Below are 14,995 nucleotides of genomic sequence, written 5' to 3'. Positions count from 1 at the left end.
TGCACTGGTATTTGACCTGTAACTTTGGTTAACTCCCACCCCACCCCCATCCCTGTTCTAAATACGTTATATTAGATTCACGAGTATTAACAAATCATCATACTAACAACAAATTAGAAATTCAGTTCCAGAATTTGTGATGTAAAAATATTTTTTCAAAGTGCGTTAAGAGTGTCGATACTAAAAAATGTTGATGTACATTCATAACGCACTTTGAAAATTTTTTTCAAAGTGCGTTGATTTTGTCCAAAATTTAACGCACTTTGAAAAAAATTTTCAAAGTGCGTTAATTTTGTCCAAAATTTAACACACTTTGAAAATTTTTTTCAAAGTGTGTAATTTTTTCAAAGTGCGTTGCCACACAGCAGCGATGCTATATCCCCTTCGCAACAAGTTGCTCTAGGGGATAAAAGATTGATACAATATCAGTTGCATCATATAATTTTTTACAATATAACAAATGATATAATATTGTATCATATAAAACTATAGTGTATCATATAATACAATATATATCATAGGAATCATTTTATATCATTAAACAACAAACTTATCTATCAAGCAGGTTTGAGTGAGGTAGGAGATTTTTTTTAGCATCCTTGATAATGGAGATCAGGCTCTGCATCTGAAGCTACCTCTGCGATTCATTTATAATATAGTTAAATCAACTATGCAAGCTATTATCTATTAAACATGTGACCTGTTCCAAAGAACTTAACCTCATCTACTTTCTGAAACCTATGGCTCAGATTCAGCATTCAAGCCTGTCCGGTGCATCAGTATTATGAGACAATCATCTATGCAAGTTTGGTGTAGTTAGGACCAGTAATAACTCAAATATAATCTTCAGAGAGCATCTGCTCCAAAAACTTTAACCAGCTCTTAAAACCATAACCTCCTCCAGCATCTGCAACCTATAGGTCAGATTCAGCATTCATGCCTGGCAGGTGCATCAGTATCATAAGACGCATCATCCATGCAAGTTTGGTGAAGTTAGGAGCAGTCATAAGTAACTTTAGATCTAATCATCAGAGGGCTTCTGCTCCAAAAACTTTAACCAGCTCTAAAGACCTTATCCTCCTCCAGCGTCCAAAACCTATGGCACAGATTCAGCATTCAAGCCTACATGTATCTGGTGCATCAGTACTATAAGAATCATCATACATGCAAGTTTGGTGAAACAAGATATCTGAAAGCCAATGCTCACTAGTGATACCCCCGCTCTGATGTGAATATCCAAAATAAGCATAGTTGACATGTAGCAGAAAGCTGGCATCTGATTGGTACAGAAATATATCCCACAATATGGCATGCCTAAACAAATAGTGTGTTAAAATTTCAAGCATCTGCGATAAATAGCTGCTGAGAAATCTTTGAGGAAAATCTGTTTGAAAATTTTGGCTAAAAATAAACAAAGTCAGCATTTAACAGGAAGTTGACGTCCGATTGGTACAAGAATATATCCCACGATATGGCATGCCTTAACAAACACTGTGTAAAAATTTCAAGCATCTGCAATAAATAGCTGCTGAGAAATCTTTGACGAAAATTTGTTTGAAAATTTTGGCTAAAAATAAACAAAGTCATTATTTAACAGGAAGTTGACCTCCGATTGATACAAAAATATATCCCACAGAATGGCATGCCAAAACAAATAGTGTGTAAAAATATTAATTTCAAGCATCTGCGATTAATAGTTGCTGAGAAATCTTTGACGAAAATTTGTTTGAAAATTTTGGCTAAAAATAAACAAAGTACTCATTAAACAGGAAGTTGACGTCCAATTGGTTCAAAAATATATCCCACGATATGGCATGCCTTAACAAACACTGTGTAAAAATTTCAAGCATCTGCGATTAATAGCTGCTGAGAAATCTTTGACGAAAATTTGTTTGAAAATTTTGGCTAAAAATAAACAAAGTCATTATTTAAAAGGAAGTTGACGTCCGATTGATACAAAAATATATCCCACAATATGGCATGCCTATACAAATAGTGTGTAAAAATTTCAAGCATCTGCGATTAATAGTTGCTGAGAAATCTTTGACGAAAATTTGTTTGAAAATTTTGGTTAAAAAATAAGCAAAGTCGTCATTTAACAGGAAGTTGACGTCCGATTGGTACAAAAAAATATCCCACGATATGGCATGCCTATACAAACACTGTGTAAAAATTTCAAGTATCTGAGATAAATAGTTGCTGAGATAAATGCGACCGAAATTTTTGTTACGGAGGGACAGACAGACAGACAGACGGACAGACGGACAGACAGACAAGGGTAAAACGGTTTACCCCCTCTCCTTTGGAGCGGGGGTATAATTAGGACCAGCAGTAACTTAGAAATTGTTATCAAAGGGCTTCTGCACCAAAAACTTTAACCTGCTCCAAAAACCTTAACCTCCTCCAGCATCTGAAATTCAGGGCCCATATTCAGCATCAAAATCTTTCAAGTCCATAAGACGGTCCAGATGCATCATCCATGCAAGTTTGGTGAAGATATGACAAGTAATAACTTTGATACAGGACCTGCAACAAAAACTCTAACCAGGTCCGGACGCTGACGCCAACACCAACGGCGGAGTATAGCATAATTAAGCTCCCCCGACTTCGTCTCGGTCAGCTTAAAATTAAACAAGTCAACCTTCCAGTTTGAATTAATTAGCACTCTTAATTATGCTAAAAATATAAGTTAAAAGTTAAAGTTAAATCCTTCTCCAAGCCAGGAGGGCACATAGGGCCGGTGTTTATCTCCTGTTTCCGTGGTGCTAAGCAGATGAGAGTCATAGACTCCCCCTGGATGGGACACCAGTCCACCGCAGGTTAACCCCCAACGTAGCCAGTACCCAATTTCAGCTAGGTGGATTGAGACAATGTAGATAAAGTGCCTTGTCTAAGTGCACAACACACGACGTCAAGTGACCACAGAGGGGTTTGAACCAGAGACCTTTCAGTTACTGGCCTAACTCCCATGACCACTGAGCCATGTGCTCCACAAAAAATGAAAAATATAACCTCTTTGTTAAATGTTTAGTATATACTCTTAATAGTATTCAACAATGTTTGTTAAAAATAAATTTTAATCTACAAAGATTATTTCAGGTAAAAATTGTTACCTGGCACCCTTTGTTCTGGTTCCGGGTAAATTTTTGCAAACTCCCTAGAAACAAAATAGAAACAAAATACTGATCATAAAAGTGGAATCATAAGCAATCTTTAAATACAGATAGCTACAGAACTGTAGCTCTATAGGACATTTGGGTTGACGGACATCGGAGCTACAGTTCCATCCATACAAAAAAACTGTATTAGGCCAGCATTTTTTTATTTTTAGGTTTACAAACCACAAAATGAAAAAAAAATAAATCACTTTTGACCACCAATTTTTTTTTTTTTTTTTAGGTTTACGAACCACAAAAATGTAATGTTCTGTAGGAGGTAAAATAAAAATTTTATGACATCACCTTTCTTTAAATAATATAATAAATGACAACTTCGTGATAGGGGTGTGTGACGTATTGCATCAAGTGTAGCACGGGAAAAGTATGGCATCTATGTAACATATCACTGAAATAGTGCAATGGAATATTGGACATCCAGATTTGACAAATTATGAAGCAATGTTTATTACGGGCTGCCAGAAGGTGTCCGTTATTTGATATACAATTAGATATTGTAACTGCGTTTCTGCGGGATAGTCTTTCTTTATAGAATTAATATTATGCTTATTTTTATGAATTGAAAGTAAATTTGCATGTAGAAATATGTTTTATGCCTTTAAAAAATACTACATATTTTATGTTTTTACTCGTAAATGTAAATTAAGTCATATATAGACTGTCGTGTTAGGCGTGTTTTTATCGAGACATTATATGGGACATACAAACGACCTGAATAACATGAAATTTTATATATATGATATATTTGAATTTCTATGTTCTACGTCAAATAAAATGACTTTGTGCATGAATTATATTTCCATGTAGTAGAAAAATATCATGAAATGACATCCATATCAATTATTTAGGCAAAAATATGAGAGACCTGAAAATTTGAGCCGACCTAGTTAACTTTTAATACCTTTGAGAACCTCATGCAATCAAATAACCATGATTATCTTCATAAACTGAAGTTTAGATAAGATTTATAATTCTATTTAGAAAAAAAATTATCCGGCATATTTTTTACCGTTAAATTGGCAGCCCATTTGACACTTGTGTATATATGTTTTCTTGTTTGGTCATTTTATAGGGACAGAGTCATTTATCATTATAAGAATCTTTAGTTACAGTTGTATCATTATGATATTAATTTTTTAGTTAGGTACAAATAGTTTGCCAATTTATTTGTTAATAGAAATCTTTGTTACCAATGAAACAAAATTTAGCCTCAGTTGTATACCAAGGGTTTCTAACATGGACACAGACTTTGGCAGATGGCAGTGAAACCCTTTGATATGTGTGGGCCAGAAAAACTCACATGCATATGTATGAATTATGTTTCTGTGTATCTACGATGATGATCTGTAAATTATCAATGCAGGGATTTTTTCATTTTCTCTGATAAACACATATAAATGTACAGTGTATCATCTTTATTTCATAAAAACTTGATATATATTGTGAAAAAAAAAGAGAAAAAAAAGTGGTTGATCTTGGCATTTTCCGCCAACACAAGCAAATTTCCGACTAAACTGGGCCATAATAAACACAAACCTAAATTCAGTGTGAACGTTTTCTCGTGCCATATTTTACAGAATGTTGTTACTTTCTCGATCCCAAACCCAAAAAATCTCGATCCCGTCAAAAATTTGCTGTCGGTGAAATAAGAGATCTTTTTTGTAATTTTATTTTTTCCCCTTAAACTCAAAAACCAAGCGGTGGTTTTGTAACCCTAAAAATAAAATTAAAAGCCGGAAAGCCACAAAGGCGTTGAGCTGACATTTTCTTTTATATTGATAATAATGGTCAATAATTTGAATTTCTGTACTACGGTAATAGTCGTATATCAAAAAACATTAGAATAAAACATAGGTAATCATAGATTACTAAGCTCACCGAGACGGAGCATCACCCTTATGAGACATCACCTTTATAAGACCACCTTTATCATTTTATATGAAAATCATACTTTATGATCTTGGATATTCATGGATTCTGTTTTGACAAAATATCGTATATCATCTGATAATTTTTTTTATGATAATCATATGTTCATATGTTAATCAATACAATGATATAAAATGAAATATTGCATCATGTCATATTTATAATATATATCATATAATACAATAAAATACCGTAATAAACAATAATGAGATATGATATTGTAACGTATGATATGACATTGTATTGTGGTATACCTTATTGTATTTGATCACATAATACAATATCATAAAATATAAAACAATATAGTATTATATTACAATATCATATTACATAATACAACATAACATTGAAACATGATATTATATTGTATAATATAGTATGATATTGTATTAAATGACACTGAAACATATTTGATACATTATATGATATTATATCATATAATACAATATAATTTGATTCCAACATTGTATCTTATCAAATGATACAATATTATGTGATAAAGTAAAATATTATAAAATACATTATTATATTATACATATTGTATCATATGACACAATAATATATATTATAATATCATATAATACAATTTTATGTGATATGATAATATATCATATAAACCAATATCATATCATACAATATTATTGTATCATACAATATTGTATAATATGATATTGGTTTCAGTAATATAGAATTATATCACATGAAATTGTATAATATGATATTGTAATATTATATAATATTGTATCATACAATATTATAGAATATACAATATTGTATCATAGGATACAATATAATATTTTGCAATATTTCTTATATATATAAAATAATAAATTAAAAATACAATATAATATTACAATATTGTATCATAATATACAATACTATACATAACAATATCATGATACAATATCATATAAAATATAAAAAAAAAATTGATACAATATCATATCTTATCGTATAACTTTTTATAATATATCATAAGATATCATATTGTATCATATCAAACAATATTGTTTCATATCATACAATACTATATCATAGGAATCATGTTATATCATTTATCAACAAACACATCTATCTATCGAGCTGGTTTGAGTGAGGTAGGAGATTTCTTTAGCATCCTTGATAATGGAGATCAGGCTCTGCATCTGAAGCAACCTCTGCATTTAATTAATAAAGTTAAATCAACTATGCAAGCTATCATCTATAAAACATGTGACCTGTTCCAAAAAACTAAACCTCATCCAGCATCCGAAACCTATGGCTCAGATTCAGCATTCAAGCCCATCAGGTGCATTGGTATCATAAGACGCATCATCCATGCAAGTTTGGTGAAGTTTGGACCAGTAATAACTAAGATATCGTCATCAGAGGGCACTAGCAATTAAAACCTTAACTTCCTCCAGCATCCGCAACCTATGGCTCAGATTCAGCATCCATGCCTGTCAGGTGCATCTGTATCATAAGACACACCATCCATTAAAGTTTGGTGAAGTTAGGACCTGTAATAACTAAGATTTATTTTTTAGCATCCTTGATAATTGAGATCAAGCTCTGCATCTGAAGCTACCTCTGCGATTCATTCATATTACAGTTAAATCAACTATGCAAGTTTGAAATAGTACTATCATCTATTAAACATGTGACCTGTTCCTAAAAACTTAACTTTATCCAGCATCCGAAACCAGACTCAGCATTCAAGCCTGTCAGGTGCATCAGTATCATAAGACACACCATCCATGGAAGTCTGGTGAAGTAAGGACAAGTAATAACTAAGATATCATCATCAGAGGGCACCTGTTTCAAAAACTTTATTTAACCAGCTCTTAAAACCTTAACCTCCTCCAGCATCCGAAACCTATTGCTCAGATTCAGCATTCAAGCTTCTCAGGTGCATCAGTATCATAAGACGCACCATCCATACAAGTTTGGTGAAGTTAGGACCAGAAGTAACTAAGATATAATCATCAGAGGGCACCTGCAACAAAAACTTTAACCAGCTCTAAAAACCTTAACCTCTTCCAGCATCCGAAACCTATTGCTCAGATTCAGCATTCAAGCTTGTCAGGTGCATCAGTATCATAAGACGCATCATCCATACAAGTTTGGTGAAGTTAGGACCAGTAGTAACTTAGATATTGCTATCAATGGGCACCCGCAACAAAAACTTTAACCTGCTCCAAAAACCTTAACCTCCTCCAGCATCTGAAACCTATAGCTCAGATTCAGCACTCAAGCCTGTCTGGTGCATTAGTATCATAAGGCACACCATCCATGCAAGTTTGGTGAAGTACGCACCAGCAGTAACTAAGATATTGCTATCAAAGGGCACCTGCAACAAAAACTTTAACCTGGTCCAACAACCTTAACCTCCTCCAGCATCTGAAATTTAGGACCCAGATTCAGCATCCAAGTCTTTCAAGTCCATAAGTAGGTCCAGATGCATCATCCATGCAAGTTTGGTGAAGATAGGACAAATAATAGCTTAGATATAGGACCTGCAACAAAAACTTTAACCAGGTCCGGACGCCGACGCCGACGCCGACGCCACCGCCGACGCCGAGGGTATAGCATAAGCTCTCCTCGACTTCGTCTCGGTGAGCTAAAAAGTAAATTAATTATGTTTTGTGCTGCTTTAAAAACAAAATTCAGTATATTTCCTTATAGGATAGGTAGTGGTTTTATTTTATTACACATACACATGACACATAATCAACTTAATGTCTTTAAATTCATACCTGCAACTCTGACAAGCCTCATTGAAATCTGGCCTTTCTTCTGGCTTGAATTTCCAGCACTTCTCCATGAATTGATAAACCAATTCTGGACAGTGGGTTGGTCTCTTGAGGCGTTTTCCCTCCTCCAATTTTTTGAATCCCTCCTTGGAGAAATTGCTGCACAGAACCGGTGGCTTGGCGTGAGTAAAGACCTCCCACATCAGAATACCATAGCTCCATATGTCCCCCTTGGTTGTGAATTTTCGGTTGGCAATACTCTCCGGAGAACACCTTGATATGGTTCGCAGATCAATTACTCATAAATCATATTTCAAAAAGTTGCGAAAGTATACATAAGAGTTAAATTATTCTGGTAAGTGGTAATGAATTTGAACAAGTTCAGCCAAGAAAAATTGCTGAAAAGAAATGTTTGAAATACCGTTAAGCAATTTCAGTGTTTTCTCCATGCATCCTTCATTTCTCAACACTTTCCTCTATGTATAGCCACAAGTACATATCTTAAGTTAACATTCATAGCTGTACACCTTAAGCAGGTTATACTGTGTAATTTTACATAGTTCATATTATAAACTGACCACATCAAAGGGAGTTCTTTGCCAGTGGATCTCGTGTAATAGTCCTTATCATTTTGCAAAATCTTTGCCAACCCAAAGTCTGTAATCTTGGCCACCAGTTTATCAGTCAACAGAACGTTTCTTCCGGCCAAATCACAATGGATGACTCTCATACTGGCTAGGTAGGCCATTCCCTAAAAGAAAATTCCCAACAACTTATCATAATACATGTTTCTACAAAATCATGTTCTCTCCATAAGTCCACAAGTCAGTTGCAAGATGCCACATTGAAAATGTTACTATACACCAGTCATTTTTGCAAGAAAAATACATTGCAACCATGCTTGAATGAGCATCCTAATATTTCTTTATCTGGTTCCACATTATCATATCAAATCAATGCATTTTGACTTGTTTTGAATGAAAGCCATAGGTGGTGTTGAAGAAGTGCAAAAGTTTGAGCAATTGGAAAAATAGCTTCAGTTTTGTTTCACTCAATAGTGAATCATTTCACACATTTCAAATGGTGGCCAGATTCAGCCACAATTCCTACCTGAGCCACGTCACTTATCATCTTCATCAATCTCCACACAGGAAGGTAGGTGTTCTGTTTCCTAAATTTTCTAAGGTACATGTTCAGGGCTCCTTTTTCAACATACTCTAGGATCAACACTAAATAGATACATCATGCATCAAATTAAAGAGGCCCATTGGTTAAGGTCATTTTAAGACAGTTAAAGTATCTTCTACCTCTGGACATGAAGAGTCTGTTGAATATTCACATGTACTGATAGAATGTGATGTGATTTTAAAATTAATTAAATCGTTTACATTGAGTTTATCATACAAGTAAGATTATAAGAAAAGTTGACAGTACAACCTCCTTATTGATTAATAACATTCATTTACAAATTAGTACATGAATTCTATTTTAATAACGAAAAAGCTCCAACTAATAATTGTATGTATTTTTTAGAAGCGTTCCAGTGTTGATTTTCTACGTACTGTTGTCGCTGATTCCCAAGAACTTGACCACGTTATCGTGCTCCAGTTTAGACATCAGCACAGCCTCTTCTTTGAATTCTTCGCTGTCAATAACATTCTGGAAATCCCCCTTCAACTCTTTTGCTGCTATCTTCTGTGGATTTGATCGGTCATCTTGGCTGGCAAAAAGCATACCCTCTTTTACAACACCATAGTGCCCCTAAACATACAGAGAAAAATTGTGAAAAGTACCTCCTATCAGTCTAAATAAATGTCAAATTCTATCACACAGTAACATAGTACCATTATTCATTATTGAAATATGTCAATATGTATATGTACTCAAATATATTGATGATCAGATTTAATGATACATATTATTTATTTACATAGATTAAATGACAATAGACAACTAGAAAACTGACCAGTCAGGAAGGGCCTCGCTATGACAATTAATATACAGAAGTGAAAAAACTTTGAATTCCATCCTCTTTATATTAACAATGATGAAAAATAAATGCCAAGCATAAGATGTAAAGAACTGCAATATATAGGATCTCATGATTTGTAGTTGGATATGATTTTCATCCAACAATTAAAGTGTTTTTTTCTTGAGCCTTAGTGAGGGGATAAAACACACAAGTTGGATAAAAATCATATTATACTACAAATCATATGAGATTCTATTTATCCTATGTTTTATACATCACAATCAATGTTTACACTGTTTATAAAACTCCACATTATTTTACTTCATTATGCCTACGCAAATCCCGTTGTAAAGTCACAACTGTGGGATATCAAAAAAATATCCAATGAGTCATATCCATGGGATAAAGGAGGTTAACATGGGATGAAATAAAATTTGTTAAAAAAAACAAAGAATTGATACCAATGCAATCATACCTAGGCCTTATCTCAACTTCAAACAAACATCACTTACACACACATGTCTACTGTAATACATATAACAGATAAAGACATACCTTAGATTTTCTGAAACAGGCAAGATAATTTATATCAGGGGATTAATTATCCTGCTCTCATCCATTTATTGAATTTAATCAGGGCTTACAGAAGGAACATTTTGAAGTACTATTCTTAAGTTTCCTTTAATATAAACATAGCAACCAAAAAACAACAACAACACCAAAACATCCATTAAAAAAGAAAAAAAAAGAATCAAAAAACTGATATCTAATAAAAAAAAAAAATTAAATTCATTGTAATTCAAATATTTTTTTTTATTTTACAGAATATAAGTATTTGGACTAGAATGAAATATATTCTTTATCAATTAAATACCATCCTTTAAACTGAGGGGTAAAAATATTAGGGTGCAGCTCATGGAATGAGAGTTTAATTTGCTTCAAAACAAACATAAGTGCAGACAAAGGTGTTCATTAATCTGATATGACAGATAGAGATAAGCCTGTAAATTTTCTGCAGCAGGCAAGATAATTAATCCTAGGGGATTAATTGTTCTGCTCTCTGATCCTTTTCTTCTAAATTTACAATAAGATTTTTTTTTTTGAGAAATGACAGAATGGGGTTATTATCTAATTACCTGTTAAAATTAACAGCATTAAGGCAGAAAAAAATAAAATAAATAATTAAAAAATAAAATAGTGTGAAAGGTTAATTAATCCCAAAGGACAAATATTGCACAGCCTTCCATGTATACAATGGTAACATTCTCAGCAGTTATCTCTCTTTGCCCATTCATTCTCAGCAGTTATCTCTCTTTGCCCATTCATTCTTATGCATAGTTAGGAATCTAACCCACCACCCCAGCTCTAAACCAGAAGACATAGAGAACCAAACTTAGCATCAAAATATGTATTTCTGCCTACTGAACTACCATACCAAATTTGAACTTGATTGGGCAACCATAAAAAAAGTTATTAGAAAAAAACACGAAATTTGTGGACGGAAGAGTGACAGACGGACGGACAGAAGGACGGACGGACAGTGATTACTATAGGGCACCCGCAAATCCTTGCGTGGCCCTAATTATATCCTTGTGACAAAATTTGAAACATTTACCATTGCATTTATATTTCAATTCAATTGAAAACCTTTTCATTTCCACATATAATAATCCCATATGATTAAAAAATATTTTGATTTAAATTGCTTACAGATCCTAGTTGCTTCTCCTGAATTTGCAGTCTGCGGGAGCTGATGATGTATTTGAAATCTAACGGGAGTTCCGGCAGGGACCGGTTATAGACCCCTCCAGCTTTGTTACTCAGGCTTTTCGTATTCAGTGAGGCACGACTTGGAGTTGACATGAAAGGCGCAGGAGGTATGAAAGCAGCATTCACTGGTGGTAATGTAGGGGACAGCATTGGCCTTAGGGGCTGAGATTCTGTCAAGAAAATTAAGATATTGACAGTATAGAGATGTGCACAGCAAACGGTGCATAGAAAATCATAATTTAATTCTGATTATTCACATGAGAAAAAATGGAATATTTTGAGATACTGACATTTAATACAGAAAACAATGTTTAAGATATTGTATAAAAATCTCATGTGGTCATGAACTCAAAGTAATGGTTGACAATAAATGTATTGTTTATTTTGAAAGAAGGTATGGAACTTCCTTTTCATTCCTATAAAGGTCTAAAGTTACATTTTAAAATAGAACTGAGCTTTGATAAGTCTAAAAACAAGTGAAAAGCTGTCATTAAGACAGCAAACAGGGTTTTCTTTTATGTGAACTGTATCCACAATCCATGTCAACCCTGAATTGATAAACACTACCTATACAGAAAAATGGAGTACCCTATACGCAATATTCTACGAGAAAATGACTAGGTTCAACAGCTGGTATTTTTTTCATAAATTATCAAAAATTGAAATTCTAGCACAATGCACACCTCTGATATATGTACAATTGATCTGCAAAAGAACAACTTCCTATCTTGAAAACTGTAGGAGCAGTTATTCGTACATTAAGGGTACCCTTTTGGCAGACGCCCATCCGTCCACCTGCCATTTTCACCATTTCAATAACCGGATTTTTTCTTTGGAGAACCCATTGAAAACTCGTTCAGAATTCTGCATTTGAGATATCTGATAGCTAGAGCCAATCAGTGAATAGCACCAAAGACGCTGACTCAATCAGTGAATAGCACCACAGACCCTGACCCATTCAGTGAATAGCACCACAGACCCTGACCCAATCAAAGAATAGCACCACAGACCCTGACGCAATCAAGGGAAAGCACCCTTTCCAATCTCACAACATGATACAGACCCTGGGTGCTGCTGATGAGGTCAGGCACAGCATTACCGTCCCTGCCCTGGTCCTGGATGTCGTCCTCAAACTCTCTCCTGATGGACGAGTAGCCATGGCCTCTCTGGGATGAGTCTGAAAACAGAGAAACAAAACTTCAACAATATCCTTGCTCCTCTTTTATTATTTGTTAGTTTATAGACTTTTTTGTAAGAGTTAAAGACAGGTAAGGGGAAAAAATAATTATTCTGACTGCCTTTCCATTTCTTTTTTTAAATTTTACAATCAAAACTATTTTATGGCTTACAAATTCATTTCCTTTCTTCTTTATAGAGAAATTATAATAATAATTATGCAATAAGATAGCTTGTTAAAAGCAGCTTCGTCTGATTTTATATCAAATTTTATGTATGCTTTAAACAATGGTAGTAGTACAATGTATGTGTATAATAACATGCATTGCAGCAGTTTTCCCAGTCAATTAATCCATATTTCCATGGGAAATGATATTAAAAATTTGTTTATAAAACAAATTTAACATAAAAGGGTTTCACGTTGTTTCACCCTTTATTAATTAAGATTTGCCCCTAGCGGTGAGGCAGGTATTGTATTACAACTTTGACGTACATTCGCTATAAATAAAGCAAGATTTCAAAATTGTCAAAGCAAATCAAAAATAAACGCGAACATTTTTTTTCCTAATATTTCTGAAGTTTGTTTTGTTTACAATCGATGAATAAAATGCAAGTTGAATAAATAAAACCAATTGGAGGACAAAACCAAACAGCTCCCTTTTCCCATGATGCATTTTCATTGGGTTTTTTGTGTATACCCATACAGATAATATTAATTCATTAATACTTTGAATATTTCTATCTTCGAAAGGAGACTGATTCTGATGGTGTAAATAGATGAAAGTCTGTAAGTTCTAAGAAAATTGGTTTGTATGGAAAATTATTTGATACATGTACTATTATAGCCAAAAAATCTGACCAAGCAGCTGTGTCAACAGAGTACCGGTATTTACAAAACAACAAGGAAGAAATTCAAATGTATTCCACTAAATTCTGAAATATGCAGAGAGAGAGAGAGAGAGAGAGAAATTTGATAATATACAATGCATCATTTACAGTAAAAAATAACTGATTTAAAAAGGCCTTATATCATAAATAGATTGGTATCTAGAGAAATCTTTACTACTATATTAAAATAATAGACTCAAATTCTTGGCCTTTAATACTGATAATTCGGAAAAGTACTGTCTTTAGTTTTATATATTTTAAACATCATTGGTACTTGAAGATTACCAATTTGTTTTTATTTTTTCTCAATCAAGTCTTGCTAATTAATAATCAACGAAAATTCCTCAAAAAATTGCGGAAATCATCTGGATTTTTTGGATTTTACAACTTTGCACATGCGCATTATACATTCATGCTAAATCATGGAAGGCTCTTAGTTTCTGTTTCCAAAAAATCACATTTGCATGGACAAACTCAGAAATGATAATACACAAATATGTGTTAATTTTAATTGGAAATTTGCTATATATTCTGTTCATCAAAGAAAATACGGGAGATAGAACCATTTTAACAAGAGCTTTGGGCAGTTGAGTCAAACAGCAATGTGACGTAGGCCTGTCTATTTCACTGCTGGCTACTCAGCCATTGCTCTTCGAAATCAACAAGATTTGTCTGGCTTTTGAGCTAAGACTACGCAATCGGTGCATATTTCGCTTGAAACTGCATCATTTTTAACTTGTTTTGACGCAAGAAATAGATAGCTACCTCCAACCGAAAGTCCAAGGTCTTGTTAAAATGGTTCTCACTCTAACACAGTTCATTTACTATGAAAAATTCCGAGAGTTCCATATGTCAACATGGTGTATAAATTTGAAGCGAGTAAAACATGTTGGTGAAAAAGTGTTGAATTCTTCAATAATATGAATCAGGTTTTGAGATGAAAGGTATTTACAGCCTCAAAATGGTTTGTTACTTCGCTTTTACATTACGCAGGGACATTACTTTTGCTTTTTGACTAGGGGAAAGGGGCTAATATAAAACAGGGGCAAATATTTCCAGAAATTACTAGCTTTCCTGAAATCAGTCCTAACTCACCATAGTCTGCGACCTGGGCCCTCAGGTCTCTAAGCAGCAGGTTAGGGGCGGGGCGGTCCTCCACCGGCTTCCAACAGAGGGACATGAAGTCCAAGACCTTTCTCTTCCATTCCGTTGCCTCATCCAATGATCGGGGAGGATCAAGCCTTGTGTGGGCTGGAGTCTGGAGGATCTTAATATCAACAATAAATACAAGGTAGGTATCTCTTGATTTATATTTCATTTTTTTTTATTGTAATTATTCATCAAACTCTTTG

The 14,995-nt window shown here is 33.8% G+C and overlaps 1 protein-coding gene across 1 annotated transcript in view; it reads right to left on the bottom strand.

The window, feature by feature from the left end:
* The window catches only part of LOC128173684 (tyrosine-protein kinase JAK2-like), a 52,985-nt gene that overhangs the window by 16,147 nt on the left and 21,843 nt on the right, over positions 1-14,995 (bottom strand). The window contains exons 12-19 of the mRNA XM_052839362.1: positions 14,739-14,910; positions 12,643-12,756; positions 11,520-11,749; positions 9,400-9,598; positions 8,948-9,066; positions 8,416-8,588; positions 7,841-8,110; positions 3,114-3,157 (exon numbers count right to left, since the gene is read on the bottom strand). Coding sequence (XP_052695322.1) covers positions 3,114-3,157; positions 7,841-8,110; positions 8,416-8,588; positions 8,948-9,066; positions 9,400-9,598; positions 11,520-11,749; positions 12,643-12,756; positions 14,739-14,910 — 1,321 coding nt within the window. The remainder of the gene's footprint in view (positions 1-3,113; positions 3,158-7,840; positions 8,111-8,415; positions 8,589-8,947; positions 9,067-9,399; positions 9,599-11,519; positions 11,750-12,642; positions 12,757-14,738; positions 14,911-14,995) is intronic.

Source organism: Crassostrea angulata, chromosome 1, assembly GCF_025612915.1.
Source record: "Crassostrea angulata isolate pt1a10 chromosome 1, ASM2561291v2, whole genome shotgun sequence".
NCBI classification, from domain to species: Eukaryota; Metazoa; Mollusca; class Bivalvia; order Ostreida; family Ostreidae; genus Magallana; species Magallana angulata.
This window is presented reverse-complemented; position numbering and strand designations above follow the sequence as displayed.